At 41.0% G+C, this 18,282-nt stretch overlaps 2 protein-coding genes across 6 annotated transcripts in view; one reads left to right on the top strand and one right to left on the bottom strand.

The window, feature by feature from the left end:
* Positions 1-1,126, bottom strand: part of ARHGAP10 (Rho GTPase activating protein 10) — a 125,432-nt gene extending 124,306 nt beyond the window's left edge. For 2 of the 4 annotated variants that reach the window (XR_009558139.1, XR_009558140.1), the window contains exon 1: positions 407-1,123. Coding sequence is in view for 2 of the 4 variants with exons in the window: in XM_060278644.1 (XP_060134627.1) it covers positions 407-560 (154 nt within the window). In the remaining 2 variants the exon portion in view is untranslated. Of the gene's footprint in view, positions 1-406 lie in introns of all 4 variants that reach the window. The other 2 variants (XM_060278644.1, XM_060278647.1) reach the window with 2 other exon arrangements.
* On the top strand, positions 405-18,282 carry PRMT9 (protein arginine methyltransferase 9). Of its 2 annotated transcripts, none has more exons than XM_035114108.2 (14): positions 405-524; positions 3,349-3,464; positions 4,763-4,954; positions 5,136-5,284; positions 6,095-6,331; positions 6,678-6,845; positions 7,895-7,997; positions 9,629-9,735; positions 10,782-10,974; positions 12,728-12,911; positions 14,306-14,990; positions 15,587-15,740; positions 16,491-16,613; positions 17,297-18,282. In XM_035114108.2, exons 3-14 carry the CDS (start codon positions 4,769-4,771, stop codon positions 17,510-17,512), a joined length of 2,505 nt encoding a protein of 834 aa, XP_034969999.1. In that variant the 5' UTR covers positions 405-524; positions 3,349-3,464; positions 4,763-4,768; the 3' UTR covers positions 17,513-18,282. The 2 variants fall into 2 exon arrangements, with proteins under 2 accessions (XP_034969999.1, XP_034969998.1); XM_035114107.2 differs by lacking the exon at positions 405-524 and adding an exon at positions 2,018-3,080.

The raw sequence follows: 18,282 nt of genomic DNA, 5'->3' as shown, positions 1-18,282 counted from the left end.
TTCATCATCGATCTGAAGAAGAGACAAGCTAGAGAAGTTTCCCCCTTGTCCTCAGACGGGCACGCCTCGGCAGCGTTTTGCAGATGCTCCTTTTCGCATTTTCTGCAAGTCCGCCGCCCCAGAGCCAGGAAACCCGAAACCCTCTTGCAAGTTGCGCCGCTACCCGCCTTAGCCGCCCGAGGAACCAGATTCGGCGGAGCAGCAGCAGCCTCGGGAGGCGGCGGCAGCGCCCGCAGACCTTGTAGGGGCAAGGACAAGGAGAGGCGCCCGTCTCGCGGCATGCCGGAGAACGGACTTTGCAACTTCAAGCTGCCGGCGAGCCGCCCTTCGCCGAGCTGCTTCCATGCCGCCCCAACCAGCCCTTCTGCCCCCGCAGCCCGCGCTCGCCCAACTTCTCCCGACTCACTCTTGGTGGCGGCGATGAGGCTTTTGCCATCCTTGAGCAGCTCCTTGATGAACTTGTTAGTTTTCTCCAGCTCGGCTTCGTGGGCTCGGATCCTCTCGCGGAACCAGGGGCTGTCCAGGTAGCAGTCGCTGAACTCCAAGGGCTGCAGCCCCATGGCGGCGGCGGCGGCGGCGGCGGCGGCACCACTCCTCCTTGCAAATCCCTCTTCGCTAAGCACCACCCGCAAGCCGAGCCCCGGTCTTCTTTCTGCTCTCCGCGCAGCGCCTCCTCAGCAGGGCAAAGCAGCAGGCGGCAGAGCGGCGCAGCAGAGCCTCTCCCCGCGCAGCATGGGACCCGCGCGGCTCCGCGGCACCGGCAAAACGCGCCCCTGGGAAGAGCTAAGCGACGCGGGGAGGGGGGGGGAGGAGGAGGCCGCCGCCGTTCCGAGCGCCCGGGACTAGGATACGGCGCTAGCGGGGTTGCCAACGTAGCAGCTCCCTGAGGGGGGAAAGCAGCCTCTCGCCGCGGCCCGGTTGCGGCGGGAAAAAGAAAAACAAGTAGCTCCTTTCGGCATCCCAGCCCGCTCGGGCTAAAGAGGCGGCTCCACCCCAGCGTGGCCTCGGCGCCGCCTTTTCCACAGTCCTAAGCTCCCACCCAGCGCCGGCCTTCTCCTCCTCCACCTTCCTTTCTTCCCGCACGAGCTCCGGCCGTTTGCCTATCGGCTCCTCCCCTCACAGCTGCCCAGGGTCTTGCTTCTCTCACGCTCCTTTGCAGGCCCCTCTCGAAGCAGGGGCGGCTTCTCTCCTCAGGGCAGGAACTCGTGCCTTACAACCAACACGTTGTTTACTCTCGCCCTGTCCTGTGGATGCATTCAAATCTACTCTTATCCTCTCATTAAAGCCATCCCTTTACTTATTGTGGGGCGTTTTTAATCTTCATTTCAATAAAAGATTTCCCAGCGCAGGAAACAACTTATAATTTCTTATTGGTGAGGGTTCTGCCCACCTTTCCTGATTTAGCGCCTTTATACTCTGCTCCCAAATGTTACCTTAAAGGTCCCTTTCCGCTCTTAACAATTTTTGATTACTGAAGTGTGCATGCACATGAAAGCTCATACCTATGACAAACTTAGTTGGTTTCTAAGGTGCTACTGGAAGGATTTATTTATTTTCTGTTTCAACAATTTTTGAGAATTTGTTCCCAGTTGGGTGTCTAAAATTTACGGCTTCCAGTGAAGAGACAATTATGGAACTTCGGTCCACCATTCTGGCACTAGCAGCCAGCTACAAGGTGTTGGTGAAACTGGAACTGTTTCAGTGTATCTGAAGAAGTGTGCATGCACATGAAAGCTCATACCTGTGACAAACTTAGTTGGTCTCTAAGGTGCTAGTGGAAGGAATTTTTTTAAAAAAAAATTGTTTCGACTACGTGAGACCAACACCTCTACCTACCTGTAACCACAATAAGATACTCTGCCATATCAATACAGTATTGCCTTAAATAATGTGTCTAGTTAAGGGCGTGGTTCTTGGCTGTAATTGCTGGGATTCTTTTTGTTAAATGGATAAAAGGAATGTTGGAAGTCGGGCTTGCCTTAAATGAGCCAAGCTTCCTGATGGATGGGAGATAGTTCCATGGTTTTGAAACTAAAAGAAATAAAGTGTCTTGTTGCACCTTGAAGATTTGCAGATTTGTTTGTAGTATCAGCTTTCCTTGATGAGAGCCCAGTTCATCAGAAAGAGCCTAGTCTTGCGGTAAACTGTTGCTGCTAGTTCTCAATGGACGGTAGCAAACATTCAGGACTAGATGCCCCTCATTTATCCTGCATCCAGGCCACAGATTCATTTAAAGTACCAACACCTCCTAGGAGCAACCTTATCTAAAATCTACCTTCTTGTTTTCCCCAGCTAAAAGTTGCACAATTTTTCGTTCTGTTTGGGAAATGGTTTGAGGTGTTCACTATCTTGCATTTTGTGAAATAGGGCTGAGCTAATACGTTTCCATTAACTGACCACCTTTCTCTCCTCTCCCTTTTTTGGCTCCCTGCCAGAAGAAAAAAAGATGTGCCTGATGTAAAAGCCCTATCTGCTGCTTGCAAACATTTTGTAAAACGCTGCATCCATTCCATTTAAAATCCGTCCCGAATTGCTTTTCTGATCACACCCACTAACATACTTTCTCGCTCCCTTTTTGTTACCATCTATTCCCACCTTAAATAAAAGTTCTGCTGGACTTATAAATTCGTTTCCTTCATGAAGCTTTAGGTGGACCTATTAAAAACTATAGCGCTATTGTTTCTTTCGCCCCCACCCCCCGCTTCCTACCTATTGTTTTGTTTTTGTTTAAGCAACTCATGAAGTTGAAGTACTGTACAGCAGCCTCTTCCCCTCCTTTTTACTCATGCGCAAACCGTATTGTAAGCAGGCGGTGTATTTTGCGCATGTGTAAAATACTACTACTCTCGTTTGCACAATCTCGGCGGAGAGGTTTCCAGGTCAGCAGACGGCTCTGGAAACTCGTCGCTATCGGTGCTAATCCCGTGTGTGCCGCGGAGCCCTGACCCCGTTTATTTTTCTCGCGATACTTCCATCGCCCTACTCTAAGATGGCGTCCCTAGGCTTCCGCCGGAGCTTGTGAGAGTTTGCCTGGAGTTGTCCGGGCTGGTAGTCCCAGATCGGCCGGATGGATTGCCGAGGTGACTGACTCGCCATTCTTTCTGGCTGGCCGTCCCTGTTTGTCTCGGCCTCACCCGGTTCGCTTTGCACGCACCGTGAACATGCTCAACGGCGTCTCTTCCCACGCCGCATCCATCCCGACGTTCTGCCAAGTGCGCTGAACGGGGTGGCGCATCTCCGCCTGCCCTGGGCCCTCATTATTGTCCTAAGACCTAAGCAATTGGGAAGCTGGGTGACGAATAAAATAGGTCCAAAATCTTTTAACATCGAAATGTCTTGTGTTTTTAGAGGAAATGCCTGGTTTGCTTGCCTGGATGGCGTGCAGCAGTGGTTACCATACGGCGTGATCCACTCATGTTTACTCAGAAGTAAAGCCCATTCATTCCAATAGGACTTACTCCCAAGTAAGTGTGCCTATTAATGTAAAGCAAGATTGCAGTTGCTTTTTGTTGGATAGTTTTTGTTGGCTCCTTCCTGCACTAGTTCCATTACAGCTTTGATTCTCCTCCACTCCCCTTTGTCCTCACTCCACAGTGAATAGGAATATATCCCCCTATATACCGGTATGTCCCTTTGTATGGAAGGAATAGATTCACCAACCTCTCACATACTAATGTCATATTTTGTTAAAGACAAGCTGCATGTGTACAATTGTTTATGCCTGCCCATTTCCCTTCACTGTTACCATGATCTGTTTGGTTTACCCTAATTAGTTAAAATATTACTGCATAGCTGCCAAGTTATCCCTTTTTTAAAGGGAAATTCCATTATGCTGAATAGGTTTCCTCACGAGAAAAGGGAAAACTTGGCAGCTATGATTACTGTTACTGCCTTCGTACTCTTTTAGTGTTTTTTTTTAAGTTGAGTGAAATTCCTCCAGCATATGTTAATGTTCACCTCTGTTCTTAGAATGAATTTGTCAATGACATGGGCATCTGCATTACAAAATGTTTTAATAACACATGATATATTAAATTCTCATTAACAAACTCCTATGACCAGTAATAGTCACTAGGGCACAGAATAAATGAGCCCTGCCTGATCATGTCTCATTATAAAGATGTTATCCAGGCCCCTTGATAATATGTATATTTTGGAATCGCGCGCAACATTCAATTATCTATAATAAGTTGTTTTTAAAGTACAGCTTCCCATGTTTGCTTCCAGCAGGATCACAAGGAACAGAACTAAAATAAAACCAACAACATTAACCATGTGGTACTGAACACTGTTCCTAGCTTTAACTGACAGATCAGGATCTGCAATTTTGTCATTGTCTGGCATAGCATGGGTCCCATCATACTTATATATATGGTAAATAAAATAAAATTAAGTAGTGGGTCCCATAATTTATATTTGGGCTAAAGGTGGGTTCCAGGTTAGAAAAGAGTGAATATCGATGTCCTAATCTGCAGTTTGTGTTGCACTCACAACAACAATCACACGGTGTCCTCTACTCCCACACTTGGGAACCAGCATGCATCCAATTTGCAAAATGCTGCAAATGAATCTATAGGTGCTGCATTCATAAGCGCTTTGCTGGAACTCTAACATGAAAAATAGTAAGTGCATTTGCAAGAAATGTCTCTTGCTATGTTAAAGCACTTTCACTTTGGGGCTGTAATGAGTGCAAAAATGTTGATGCAAACATTTTGTTTGCAACCTTTTGTAACACTGCAATAAATGTTTTTTGTTTTGGCAGTTCAGAATGCCTAACTCTAAAAGGAGATCTCGGCATAGGCGCAATGTTGGTCAGGAAGCTGGGAGGCGTGAATTAGTGTCTAGATCCTTGCAAAGTGCTCAACACTGTCTGGAAAATCAGGACTTTGGAACTGCATATGCCCACTATCTCTTGGTATTGAATCTAGCTCCTGAGCTTAAAAATGATGTCAAGGTAAGCAGTTGTTCTTTGTACAGTCATTCTCTCTGGCAAACAGGTTTATTTGTGTACAAGTTTGGAGACAGAAAATAACATGCAAATAGGCCACTGCATGCAATATATCTATTTACCAATAAAAACATTTTATTAGGGTGAATAAATTATTTGTTGCAACTAAACTATCACTTTCCTTTAGGAAACATTTCAGTATACCCTTTGTAAATGGGCAGAAGAGCTGAATTCTCTCACACGATTTCAAGATTTATTTGATTGCTATGAGCATGCCCTGGAATTATTTCCTAATGATGAAGTTATATGTAACAGCATGGGGGAACATCTCTTCAGGTTTGTAGTTGCCCTAGGTTGTGTTGTATTTTGACTAAGAATTCTAGAATAGTGCTTCTTAAATTTTCATTAATCTCACACATTCCATTAAATAATGAATCCTAAATGCACAGGTACTGTATCCAGCAGTGTTGTGATTACTTCTTAGTGTAGGGCTCAGAAGGGAAAAGTCTTGCCCAACTAAGATGTGCAATACTAATACTAAAACTAATACTTTTCGTGTCCACAGTACTGTTTAATGTACAATGTGCTTTATTTTTGGTCTGACAGACCTCCAAACAGCATATAGTTAAACTATTTAATTCACTTCCACAATATGAGTAATGGTTGCCAACTTGGAGAGTTTGAAAAAAGGAGATAAGGCAAATTATTGGCTACTAGTCATGATGGCTGTGTACTGCGTCCAGAATCAGAGGCATAATGCCTCTGAATATAAATTGCTGGGAAACATGAGTGGGAGAGTGTTGCACTTTGGTCCTCCTTCCAGGTTTCCCATATGCATCTGATTGGGCACTTTGAGAATGATGCTGGACTACATAGACCTTTGGTCTGATCCATCATGATTTTTGTTATGTTCTTATGATTTGGTCACAGCACATCTTAGTGTTAAGTGGATTAGTAGTTTGACAAGTTGCAGTAGGTGCCCTTTTCTTTTACACAATGCAGTCCAGATTTGTGCTCTTTGCAGTCCTTGGCGACGTGTTCTCAAAATGTAACTGTAGATTTTTGTACATACCGGTATAATATTTATGGTTGAACGATCTGTTTGCTAGTTTAAGCTTTATTTTGATTGTGTCACTTTCTTCACAGAATGGGCTTTAGGGATGAAGCAGCTGCATATTTCCATAAAGCTGTGAAGCTAAACCCTGACTTTCCAGATGCAAAAGAGAATTTTTATCGTGTTGCCAACTGGGTGGTAGAACGATGGCACTTCATCATGCTTAATGACGCCAATAGGAATTTGCTGTATCAAAAAGCAATTGAAAAGGCTGTCTGTTCAGGGTGCAGAAGTGTTCTTGACATTGGAACAGGAACAGGAATTCTCAGGTTTGTTGTGAATTCAGTTAATGTAAATGTGTTGATATTTTTTTCTGAATATTGTGAAACAAGACAATAAATTTGCTTTGCTAGGGGTTTTTCTGTGTTTTGTGTTAACTTATTTAATGTTCTCTTCTAAATTGAAATTGAAAGTGCCCTGTAATTACTATGTAACAAAGGGTGGTCTGAAAGGTTAAATAAATTAAAAGTCTCCTCGGTCCCAATTTGATACAGAGGGCCCATTTAAGGTTATTAAAATATTTTCGTTAATATTTGATTTGAAAAATGTTATATTAATATTTTGTCTAAACAAGACTCTCTGATGATTTCTGTTGAATGTCCTCTAATGTTTCAGCATGTTTGCCAAAAAGGCTGGCGCACCTTCCGTCTATGCGTGTGAGTTATCGAAGACCATGTATGAATTGGCTTGTGAAGTGCTAGGTGCAAACAATTTGGATGGAGAAATCAAACTACTTCACATGAAATCCCTTGATATAGAAATCCCAAAGCACATACCTGAAAGGTTACTCTTATATTTTGTTGTGACATCTTACTTATTTTTCTAACAGAATTGACAATTTGCACTAACAAATTGTAATCTTGTCTTATTGTAATCTTGTCTTATTTCTAACAGAATTGACCTCCCACACTGCGGGCGCTAAACATTTTATTTTTTTATCTTCACTGCATATTTCTTTCATCTTTAAGCCATCCAAATAAGCTTCCATTAAACAGTGTGCAGCTGAAATCATTTATAAACTGTTCCTTTATTTTTCCTATATACTGTTCCTTATTTATTTCCTGAATAACTCGGAACATCTGTCCAGAATGTTTTTATTTTATTTTAGAAGGGCAAAACCTTCTTCAGAATTAATTTCAGTAAATACCTTACGATCTAGGGGAAAAAAACTTTGCCAGCCTGGTAGTCTCCACATGCTTTGAATTGCAATTCCCTTTAGCCCAAGCCAGCATGGCTATGCCAGCTATAGCAGATTGGAGCGGTAGTCTAAAGCATCTGCAGGCATCACACTTGCAATGGCTACTCTAGCACAGCTAACAGTGGTGGCAAAGCATAGAATCATATGCTGCATCCCCAGGACCAACCGAAATGTCATCCCCTTGCTCTGGAAGCTGGTCCTACTTCCTTTATCAAAGACAGTAGCTGAACAGAAATGCCTACAAGGGGCTTTTCCAGAACTGAGGTGTAATGGGGAGATAGTTCCCTATGGCCTGCAGTGCAACATTCCAAATAACTGTGGACACACTATTCTTTGCCATTCCATTTCCCCCCCTCACATACCCCCCCAACTTGATAATAAACTTTTCTGGTATATTAGAATAACTAAGAACTGTGAAAGGTAGTTTTAGGGCTAAGGGGTCAGAAAGGATGCTGGCTTATCTTAAGCAGAGGCCAAAAGCCAAGAATAAAATTTGATTACTCAACACACGAATAGACTACTGATTTCAAGTTAGTAGATTTTAAGTCCTGCTTCAGGTTTTATAATTTTCTTTCATTGCTGATCATACTGGCTCTGAACTTCTGCTTTCTTTTCATAACTGTATATTTAATAGAGTTTCCCTGGTTGTCACTGAAACGGTAGATTCTGGTTTATTTGGAGAAGGGATTGTGGAAAGCTTGATCCATGCTTGGGAGCATTTGCTTTTACCACCAAAGGCAAGTATCTATGGGTGTCTTAAGGCCTGATCCACTGTAAAAATGATTTTGCATTATGACTGCTACGAATAGCAATGAGTTCAAGGCTCTGCAGCGTTGCAGTAATGTTTTAACATTTTTCTTTTATTAGTTCCCATAAACAGCGAACTTGAAACGTGAAATGTAAACATTACTTACACAGGTCTTCCAAATCGCATAAGAAAGTTTGCTTGCCAGCACTGCAGCTCCCTAGGGTCCAGTAGTGCACATGGGAAAGAACATTTAAGTGTCCTCACAGTTAAGTGGACCCTTAAGGCTGGGAAAGTCAATTGCGGTAGACTGTACCATTCTTTTCAGTCCGGAGCGAGAGATTAGACAAGTGTGTGAGAGAGTTTTTTAAGAAGTACCAACCTCAGGCCAACTCTATATATAGAACATATATAGAACATGTTTTAAAGTATGAAATATTGGGATGGATTCAACTAACCCATTCAGCTAGTGGAAGCCAATGCAAGGACTCCCGCTAGCGCTGTGGGGCTTTTCCCTTCTCCTCCTGGCGCTGCCCATCCCCCACCTCTCCCATATTCACTATGGAGGGTCAGGAGAACCCCCAAAACAGTGCACAGGGAGAGGAGATGGGAAATGGTTCCATCAGGCAAGCAGAAATGCTTGCACTAACGAATCAGTCTCCTTAGCACTACATTGAATTCCACACATTTAATGTAATGGGAGGAAAATGCCATGACTTAAGAGTGCGCAGCTGGTGCAAAATAAAAATGAATTGTATCCACAATGTAATTTTTTGAATGTGTCTTGAAGTTCTAGATTCAAAACCAACGATGGCATGTTTCTTACCCCTCCGTTCATAGTACTGGTTACTGTATTATTATTATTTTTAAAAAGAAAGATTTCCCCTTCTCATAGTGATTAATTCCTTACCTCAAAAAACCCATTAAGGGTCTTCCATTGTAGGAATTTCTGAGATGATGTTACATATTGCAACAGTTAGAAGACGAAATAGTTACAGTTGTGGAAGATTATTCTTCAATAAATATAATAAATGGCTGAAATGTTTTCTCCTTTAGACAACCGATATATTGTTTCTGATATCACTAGTGCTGAAAGTTGTCTAACATGCTTTTCAAATAGCCATGTGTGTTATACCATAATATCTTTATTTTTAATTCAAGTCAAAATGTGTTCTAGACTGAGGGTTGGCTTGGCAACAATCTCTCATTTTGCACAGTGACTAAAGCAGATTGAAAAACAATCAAGACAGACATTTTTTCCACTCAGCCGAAATCCAAATATTTATACTTAACTTGACCCAGCCAAGCCCTAACTTAATCTGTGTACAGTGACTGAACAGTTTATATTAATTTTGTGCTTTAATTGTATGTTAATCTATTTTAGCTTAATGTTTATGTTAATCTTAATTGTATGTTAATCTATTTTAGCTTAATGTTAATTTTAACAGTTTTAAGTGTTTTTAATGTTTTTAAACTTTTTTATTGTTAACCACTTAGATATTGTACAATTAAGCAGTATATAAATTCAAAGATAATGGAATAAGATTTTTGTGACTACTAGTCTTCTTGTATAGTTTTGTAACTTTATCCTTTTATCTATCTATCTATCTATTTATCAATCAGCCCAATGATGGCACAGTTAACGCTGAAAACTATGGTAAAGTTATACCAGCAGGAGCTATTGTGTGGGGCATGGCAGTGGAATGCGGAGAGATACGCAGACATCATAGGTATGTTTGTGCTGCTGATATACATTGGGAAAGCATGTTTAAACTTGGACAGGGAAGAGGAAATGTCTCCCTTTTAAAGATAAGATTTTTATTTTGCTCATCCTGCTTGTTAGGTTGGATTCCACATAAGTGGAACTAACAATAACTTTCAGTTTTCTGCACTGAAATTCAGAAAACTCAAATCAGCCTTTTGGCAAAACGAAGCTCATCCCACATGGAAGATGTCAACCCATATTCAATTTGGTCATCTATTTCCACTTATGTTCTGTTCTTATAGAAACCTCTCTTCATGTGCAAGAGCCCAACATAATTTTTAAGGAAGAGAGTAAAACTTTCAGGGTATAAATACTAGAATGTGGGAAGGCTGTTAGATTAATACAATTTATTCTATGCTGTTAATTTAATTGACTGTGTTTTTACATTGTATGTTATTAACAAAAACAACCCTGCCCTTCTTATGTTTGAAAAGAAAGGGATATACATTTTAAAACAGAACACAATCATTATGTATGTCTTTAAGCTCAGCAAATCTTTTTTGTGAGCCTCTACTTAATGTGCCAAGAACCAATGCTGAGTTCAACACATTCAAAATGTTGGTGATGACCTTTAAAGCCCTAAACGGCCTCGGTCCAGTATACCTGAAGGAGCATCTCCACCCCCATCATTCAGCCCAGACACTGAGATCCAGCGCCGAGGGCCTTCTGGCAGTTCCCTCATTGTGAGAAGTGAGGTTACAGGGAACCAGACAGAGGGCCTTCTCTGTAGTGGAACGCCCTGTGGAACGCCCTCCCAGCAGATGTCAAGGAAATAAGCAGCTATCCTATTTTTAAAAGACATCTGAAGACAGCCCTGTTTAGGGAAGTTTTTAATATTTAATACTGTATTGTTTTTAACACTCAATTGGGAGCTGCCCAGAGTGGCTGGGGAAACAGCCAGTTGGGCGGGGTATAAATAATAAATTATTATTATTATTATTATTATTATTCATGAATTGCATGATTTTGTCTTGTCAAACCTAATTTCTGTCTGTTCCTTTGTTTTCTCAGGGTGGGTGCAAAAGAAATTGCTAGTGTGTGCTTGCCAGAAACATTGGACTTCCACAGTCCAGTGTACGCTTCCATAAACTCGGATGAAAGTCTTGAACCTTACACCACTGAAAAACTCAGCAGAGTTCCTGGTGGCTATACGGCCCTCACAGAACACTTCCAAATTTTGACAGCCAACTTTAACAACCTGCAGGTAACTTTTGGATCACATGGTGAATGAAACGTTTATCAATTGCAAAAGGATTAATGCAGAGGTAAAAGAGAGATTCATCTGGATTTTATTCTGTATGGTGAGATGTAGGTGCACAGAAGACAAAAAGATGACTGAGGATATTCTGCAACCCCAGAGTGGGATTAAGAAAGGACAGAAAGATGAGACCTGAATGGGGAGCCTGTAGCCCTTAAGATGTAGTTGAACTTCCATAAGCCCCATCTAGCAGAGCCATTGGTCATGGGTGTTAAGAGTTGTAGTATAGCGACATCTGAAAGGCAATAGGTTTCCCATCAGTGGATTAGGAAGACAGCTTTGCCATACAGTTCTATAAACTATTTCTTTTAGGAGCAGTCAGCATTGGCTATTGCAAGCAGCTATAGTCATTCTAGATAGGCTCTGAGCTAGTACCAGTAAAGCCTGAGAGGGTAATGTGTTTCGTCGGTCATACAAGCATGCCTCTTTGCTTTTTGACCCATGGGAAAATGTTTGCAAGCAAGATCTTAAAATACACCCCCTTGTATACAGGCAATTATTGCCATGCTCTGAATCAATGTTTTCACCTTCACTTTATCTGGCATCTGAGATTAATAGCCCGAGTACAGCAAAGCACTTAGCTGCACTTTAATAGAAACTATATTAAACTCTATTAAAGCTGCACTTTAATAGAAACTATAATGCAGTGATCTGTGTTATGTTCCATCAAGATTTAAATACTTAATATTATATGTTTAATTTTTTAATACTTCTGGGCAAAACTGTTATATGCTGAGCTTGAGCTGCCATTGAATCCTAAAAGATGAGTGCCGTGCAAAGGAGAAGCAGATAAAGAGTAAAAAGGCTATCTTGGGCAATGTAAGAAAAGGGTGGGTACCAGGGAGGACTCCATTGTTGAACAATGAAACTTTACTCTGGACTTCATCAGTGTTCTCTACTTGACATCTGCATATAAATTTGCTATTAATTGGTGGTGGTGAAAAACCCCCACCCTTTGAAAATAAAGAATTTTTTTTAAAAAAAAAATCTCAAGAGTAGTTTATGTAAGAAAGGAAAGTTTTGGAGCATGACATTATGTTTTGGTTTTCCTTACTCCTTGCAACCCAGTTATGACTAGTATTTGTCTGGGCTCAGCAGGCTCTGATTCTTCTGGAAAGAAAGGCATCCCCATTTAGTGAGATTTCCATATTGGGTCCTAAAATATGTAATCATAATATATCTACTGCCAAATTTTAGGGATACTGTACAATAATTATTATTACTTTTATATTTTTCTTTCACTCAAAGAAGACTGTTATTTTTAGCTACCATTTTCTTAAAACCATTTACATTCTGTATATTTTTAGATTTAAGATGGATTATAAGGCAGATAGGAAGACAATTGTAGGTGCTCAGCCAGCAGTGGGGACTTGACTGAAGAGCAAGATGTGATGATGCCCGTCAATTTGGATGGCTTTAAAAAAAGGATCAATCAAATTCATGGCCATCAATGGCTAATAAACATTATGGCTATATATTGCATCCAATATTAGAGGCAGTGTGCTAGGAAACTTCAGTAGGAAAGTGCTGTTATGCCCTCCTTGACCTGCTTCAGAGATCTGGTTGGCCATTGGGGAACAGAATGCTGGATTAGATAAGTTTTTAGTGTTATTCACCAGGGATCTTATGTTCCTATTCAGAAGGGCTCTTCTAATGCTCTCCAACATATTTTGCTTCTTTTTTTACCATTCTTGGTTAGGAGCTGAAAAGCTTTGCAACCCGTAAGCCATCCAAGATCAACATGCCTGTTATTAAAGCAGGAATACTAGATGCCATTGTGGTCTGGTTTACATTACAGCTTGATGATGAGCACACACTCTCTACAAGTCCAAGTGAGGACACCTGTTGGGAACAAGCAGTGTACCCTGTACAAGGCCTCCTTGGTATGTCTTTGGGGTTTTATTTTTATGGTAACATTAAAATGCATTTTCTTTCTAGGATATGTGTCTGGGTTGTTTTCTACGTTTGAGATGAGAGGCGGGATTTCTAATAAGCAAAGACAGTTACTTTTCTTCATTGTTTGCAGGTAGCATTCTTAGGAACTATTTATCATATTGAGAAAAGTGAAGGTCCTCAACACTAAAAGCCTATACTTTATGGAAATGTCATTTCAGTATATCAGGTGGGGAACAGAATTCCATTGGAATCCTTACCTTCCTGCACAGGCCACTTTGATGGGTGGGTGTTAAGTGCCTGGTGTCAAGGGGCAATGTCAAAGGGGCTTGCTGTAACAGCCAATCAACTGCACCTTGAAGCTAGTTTGCAGAAGGATTCAAATTGTGCCAGCAAATAGGCATCTTCCCTCTGCTTGTGAGGCAGTCTCTTGTGCAGCTGATCTCAACGAGCCCCACATTAAACAAGTGGAAGCACACTTTAAATTGCATTACATGATTAATAAATCAGTCAGATTTACTTGAATGAAATCCTTAAATAGAAATGCCAACCGAGACAATACCAGCCATGCATCATTAGGATTCCCAAACAAAAAAGGCTTAGCAGAGTAAGTTGAAGGCAAGGACTAGTAAAATTTGGCTGCTGGGAGGAGGAATTAGGAGTAAGTGGAGTTGTAAATACGGAGCTGTAAAGTAAAGTTCCTATATTTTCACAGTTTAAAACAAATGCTTACTTAAAGTTAATCCCACCTAGTTCAGCGGCATTTCAGGAAGTACTTCTACTGACCTCAGTGGGAAATGCTTAGGAATATATGGTTAATTTCCAGTTTAATTTCTAATATCTATATCTTCAACTATTTCAGCCTAAAGTCTTTGGAATTTTGACAGACAAGATATTTGTATTTTAAAGTTTATCTCTGCATTCATCAGGGCAAGTGTGTGCTAATCATTACTCTGGACACAGGACAGGGGACAAAATTGTGAAGTTTTACAGGATCAGCTTGGCTAAGCAGTTAATCCATGTTCCTGTTGATACCCACTTTCCCCACCATCACCTCCTTTTTAACATTTTCTCATATTTCCTTTCTATCACGCATCACTGACAGATAGTTTGAGTCATTTTTAAATAGAAACTTTGTTTTTACAATGTAAGCCGCTAACATTGATAAATTTGTGGAAAGCTGCAGTCAGTTGCGCTCTGCACTAAGACAACCACTGGGCCTCTTTTGCCTCCACTCTAATGAAATCTGCTTGGCGCGTGTTGCAGCAGCAGAGGCTGATCAGAGGAGCTGTTAAAGTAGTACACGTTTTAGGAAGAAGACTGGAACAGTAGCAAAGGCACAGTAAATAATGTATTTCATTCTTCATCCTTGTGCAATTTGAAGATTACTCTCTGAGATCTGGGGACTCGGTTGCAATGGAAATATCATGCCAGGACTGCTATCTAAGGATCCAGAAGATTTCTCTTGTGACCTCAGAATACGGAATGGATGTGGAAAGAAATTTCAAGGAGAAGAATAGTGAGGCTGAGCTCTGCAGTGCTCTGGCCAGCCTTCAAACAACAAATGCATTGGGACAAGAATGCATGCTGGAATCTACTGAGATTGCTTTACTGAACAATAGGAGATACCACGAATGTTTTAAAGCTGCAATAGGCAAAGTGCTGTCATCCTTAAGCCTCCGTGAGCACTCCATGGATGTGGACAGCCACAGTAATGAACTGAATCTTGGAAAGAACCAAAGCAATAACTCGGTGACTCCTGATCCTTTGTATGTGTTGGATGTATCAGAGGGCTTTTCAATTTTGCCAGTAATTGCAGGCAAATTTGGGCCAGTTAAGGCCTACAGCTCTGTTGAAAAAGACCACCACCAAGTAGCTCTCAGCCTGATTTCAGAAGCTAATAAATTTCCTAAGGAAACTTTAGAGTTTTGGCTCAACCACCTACAGGATGAAAACATGGTATTACAGAGACCAAAATCTGACAAGTTGTGGAGTATTATAATTTTGGATGTCATAGAGACTTCAGGTCTAATTCAGCAGGATGTGATGGAAAAGGCTGCAATATCCAGGTATTGTATGACATGAAATTTTCCTGGACTATATTTTACTGTTATATTCATGCATAAAACCTTAGCCAACGTTGTTCCTAACAAATGTAATACAATTTGGAATGATCCTTAGCCAAAAGACTCTTGGAAAACAGTTTGTTCTCCATTGAATCCATATGTGGTCAGAACTTTTCAAATTAACGAGGCTGTTGTAGCTTTATGGGTCATAGCAATGTAGTTTCGTGTAAGACTGAGAATAAACCTATTTAAAATTAGGCTTATAAAATTAAAAGAAGATGGAGTTGGCTCTTACTGTTTGGTCATGCTTCTTTGCAAAAAACAAAAACAAACACACCAAAGTATTTTAAACAGAATAGGTCTAAATCTTGATTTGTTGCAGGAAGCCTGAGGACAGTGTGGAGGGAATAGTTGTGAACAGTGCTTTTTTCTGGGAGGATGCAGGGGTACACATACCCCTAAACATTTTGTGAATCTAAGTTTGGCCTCATTGAGGGGCAGTATTTCAATATGAGTAGGAAAGTGAGATTACCCCTAAACATTTTTTTAGAAAAAAAAGCACTGGCTGTGAATGTTAACACTTTATATTTTTTGTATAGATGTTTGCTTCATTCCGGAGGGAAGATATTCCCACAGCATGTGAAGATGTATGGAATGCTTGTGGAATCTAGGTCATTGCTACTTGAGACCACAGTTCAAGGGACAGATCCCACCCTTGGTTTCAACATTGCACCTTTTATCAACCAGTTTAAGGTTTGAAATGTGTTACATTCACCTATATCCAGTTTAGCATGCTGTCTCAAAGATTAGGGTGCCAGAAAAAAGCTTCAATGTTTTATTAAGGCCACAATCCAGAGAATAGCAGCTTCAACCCTGTATGCCCAGGGGAAGGCCTTTCCCTTCTCTTAAAAAAATGGAGGTTTGTAGTGTGACACGGTGAACTGCTGATCAAAGAAAAACATCCGTCTCACTGGATATGCAGCTGCAAAATCTTCATGAAAGCCTAATTAATTTCTTCATGTAATGTTTTGCAAGTAGTTTTCACTATTTTACAGTAACAATAAGGACATCTGATTTAAGACTTGGAAGAACCAGCATTTATTGAAAGCATGGGAAATTCTGTTCATTCCAAATAGTTTGGTGTAGAGCAGGCATCCCCAAACTGCGGCCCTCCAGATGTTTTGAACTACAATTCCCATCATCCCTGACCACTGGTCCTGTTAGCTAGGGATCATGGGAGTTGTAGGCCAAAACATCTGGAGGGCCGCAGTTTGGGGGTGCCTGGTGTAGAGCAAAACTGATGACCAACACTTGCAAGGAATATGTTAAGAAAGTAGGGCTACTTGAACTATCCTGATGCTGTGTGATGCCTAAAGTGGGACAAGAAAAAGAAATATATGCCCTGGTGACAGAACTGGTCACTTGCCAAAGGCACACCACAGCTTTTTGAAAAGCCATCACAATGATACAATTAATCTCAAAACATTGTATATTCCATTTCAGGTGCCTGTCCGTGTTTTTTTGGATATGTCCACACTTCCACACACACCTTTGAGCAAATCAGTGGAACTTCTGCGAATGGATCTAATGAATCCATACTTGAATTGCTCTAGTAGAGAAGTTAAGGTAAATCTGGGAGATGGTAGATATTGCATGCTTTAGTTTAATTACGCTGTCATTCTTGAGTATCAATGTTGCATTTATGGAATTGCACAGGTATCTGACATGTTCTGTGCTTGATACTTTGGTACTAGTACTTCACTAAAACATTCACCCCTTTTAAAGCAGAAAATCACATTAGAGGAAGAAATCATACCATTTCTATTCTATTCTTGCTCATTTGGTTCTGACTTGTGTGGAGTTTACTGCCTGCAGTCAGAATTAAGTCTCATTGCATGCTAGCAAATGAACATGGGCCATTCACCTTCTCAGGAGAAATTATGGTGGGGCAGTGTTTCTGAAACATAGAGATACACTGGGATTGTACTATGCAGAGAGAGATAACATTTTGTCCTCCACCTTCCATCACTCCTAGACAATATGGGCATTAGTCAAGGATGGGGGTAGTCATTCAAAACATATTGGAAGCACCACAGCGGCTAACCCTATCTTCCGTAGCCCTCTCGCAAAACCGATATACAAAATCACTGAAGATAAACTCTTGGGTGTCTGAAAAAGCAAGATGCAAATTGGCAATAGAAAAATCTTCCTCCAGCAAGCTTGAATTTAAAGAATACAAATTTGTTGTTGTTGTATTGGGGAGGGGGGTGTTGAATGCTATATAGTAACATAAAATCTTACTTTTGTAGGTTGAAGTTTGTAAAGCAGGTCACGTGACCGGTATTCCATTTTGGTATCATGTTTATCTCGATGAAGACACGGTTTTAGATACATCAAGCAAGTCATCCCACTGGAAACAAGCTGCTATTGTGTTAGATAAGCCCATTCAAGTTCAAGCAGGAGATGAACTTGTGCTCAGCGTTCAGTATCGAAACAGTAACGTTAGCATTACTGTAAAACAGTGAACTGCCATCAGCTACAGTGTTTTTACTGTTTTAAAAAGCCTACAGTAGCTTAGTTATTTATACTTAAATTAATCATGTCTTAGACTTAGGGTCACACTTTTGAGTCTACTTGACGGTCTAAACATCGATTGAACTATTGTGAAATTCAGCACGACTTGTTTAGCAATAAAGCCATGGACCATAAAGAATGGAGAAAGCTTGCATTTCTGCCTAGAAGTCTGTGTAAGATGTCTACAATGCTGAATAACTTAATATTTGTATTCTTACTTGCCTTTTGGAGAACTATATGAATTTCAGTATAAAAAAATTAAATGGAATGGACTGCCACAACATGCCTGTTCACATCTCACTTTGAAGGTTAATAGAGGAAAAATGAATTTGCTGGGCAGCAACAGTGTTGTACAGATTGACTACTCATACACTTCCCTGGAAAAACATTCTCCAGTTTCTTGAGAGGTGGTAGTGGTGAGAACCCTTTTGTTATAAATGCCTAATCATGTATTACAACATGCTAAACATTTTTTGTGAAAACTAGCAGATAACAGATCTAGAAACACTAGTTTCAGAAAGGATGAAAAATCCCTAATGGGTAAGAGAAATATTTTAGGTCTGGTTTGGTGGTATCTAATTGTGATTAGACCCAGGTGGCGCTGTGGTTAAACCACTGAGCCCTAGGGCTTGCTGATCAGAAGGTCGGCGGTTCGAATCCCTGTGACGGGGTGAGCTCCCGTTGCTTGGTCCCAGCTCCTGCCAACCTAGCAGTTCGAAAG

Source organism: Zootoca vivipara, chromosome 9 (assembly GCF_963506605.1).
Source record: "Zootoca vivipara chromosome 9, rZooViv1.1, whole genome shotgun sequence".
Lineage (NCBI taxonomy): Eukaryota > Metazoa > Chordata > Lepidosauria > Squamata > Lacertidae > Zootoca > Zootoca vivipara.
This window is presented reverse-complemented; position numbering and strand designations above follow the sequence as displayed.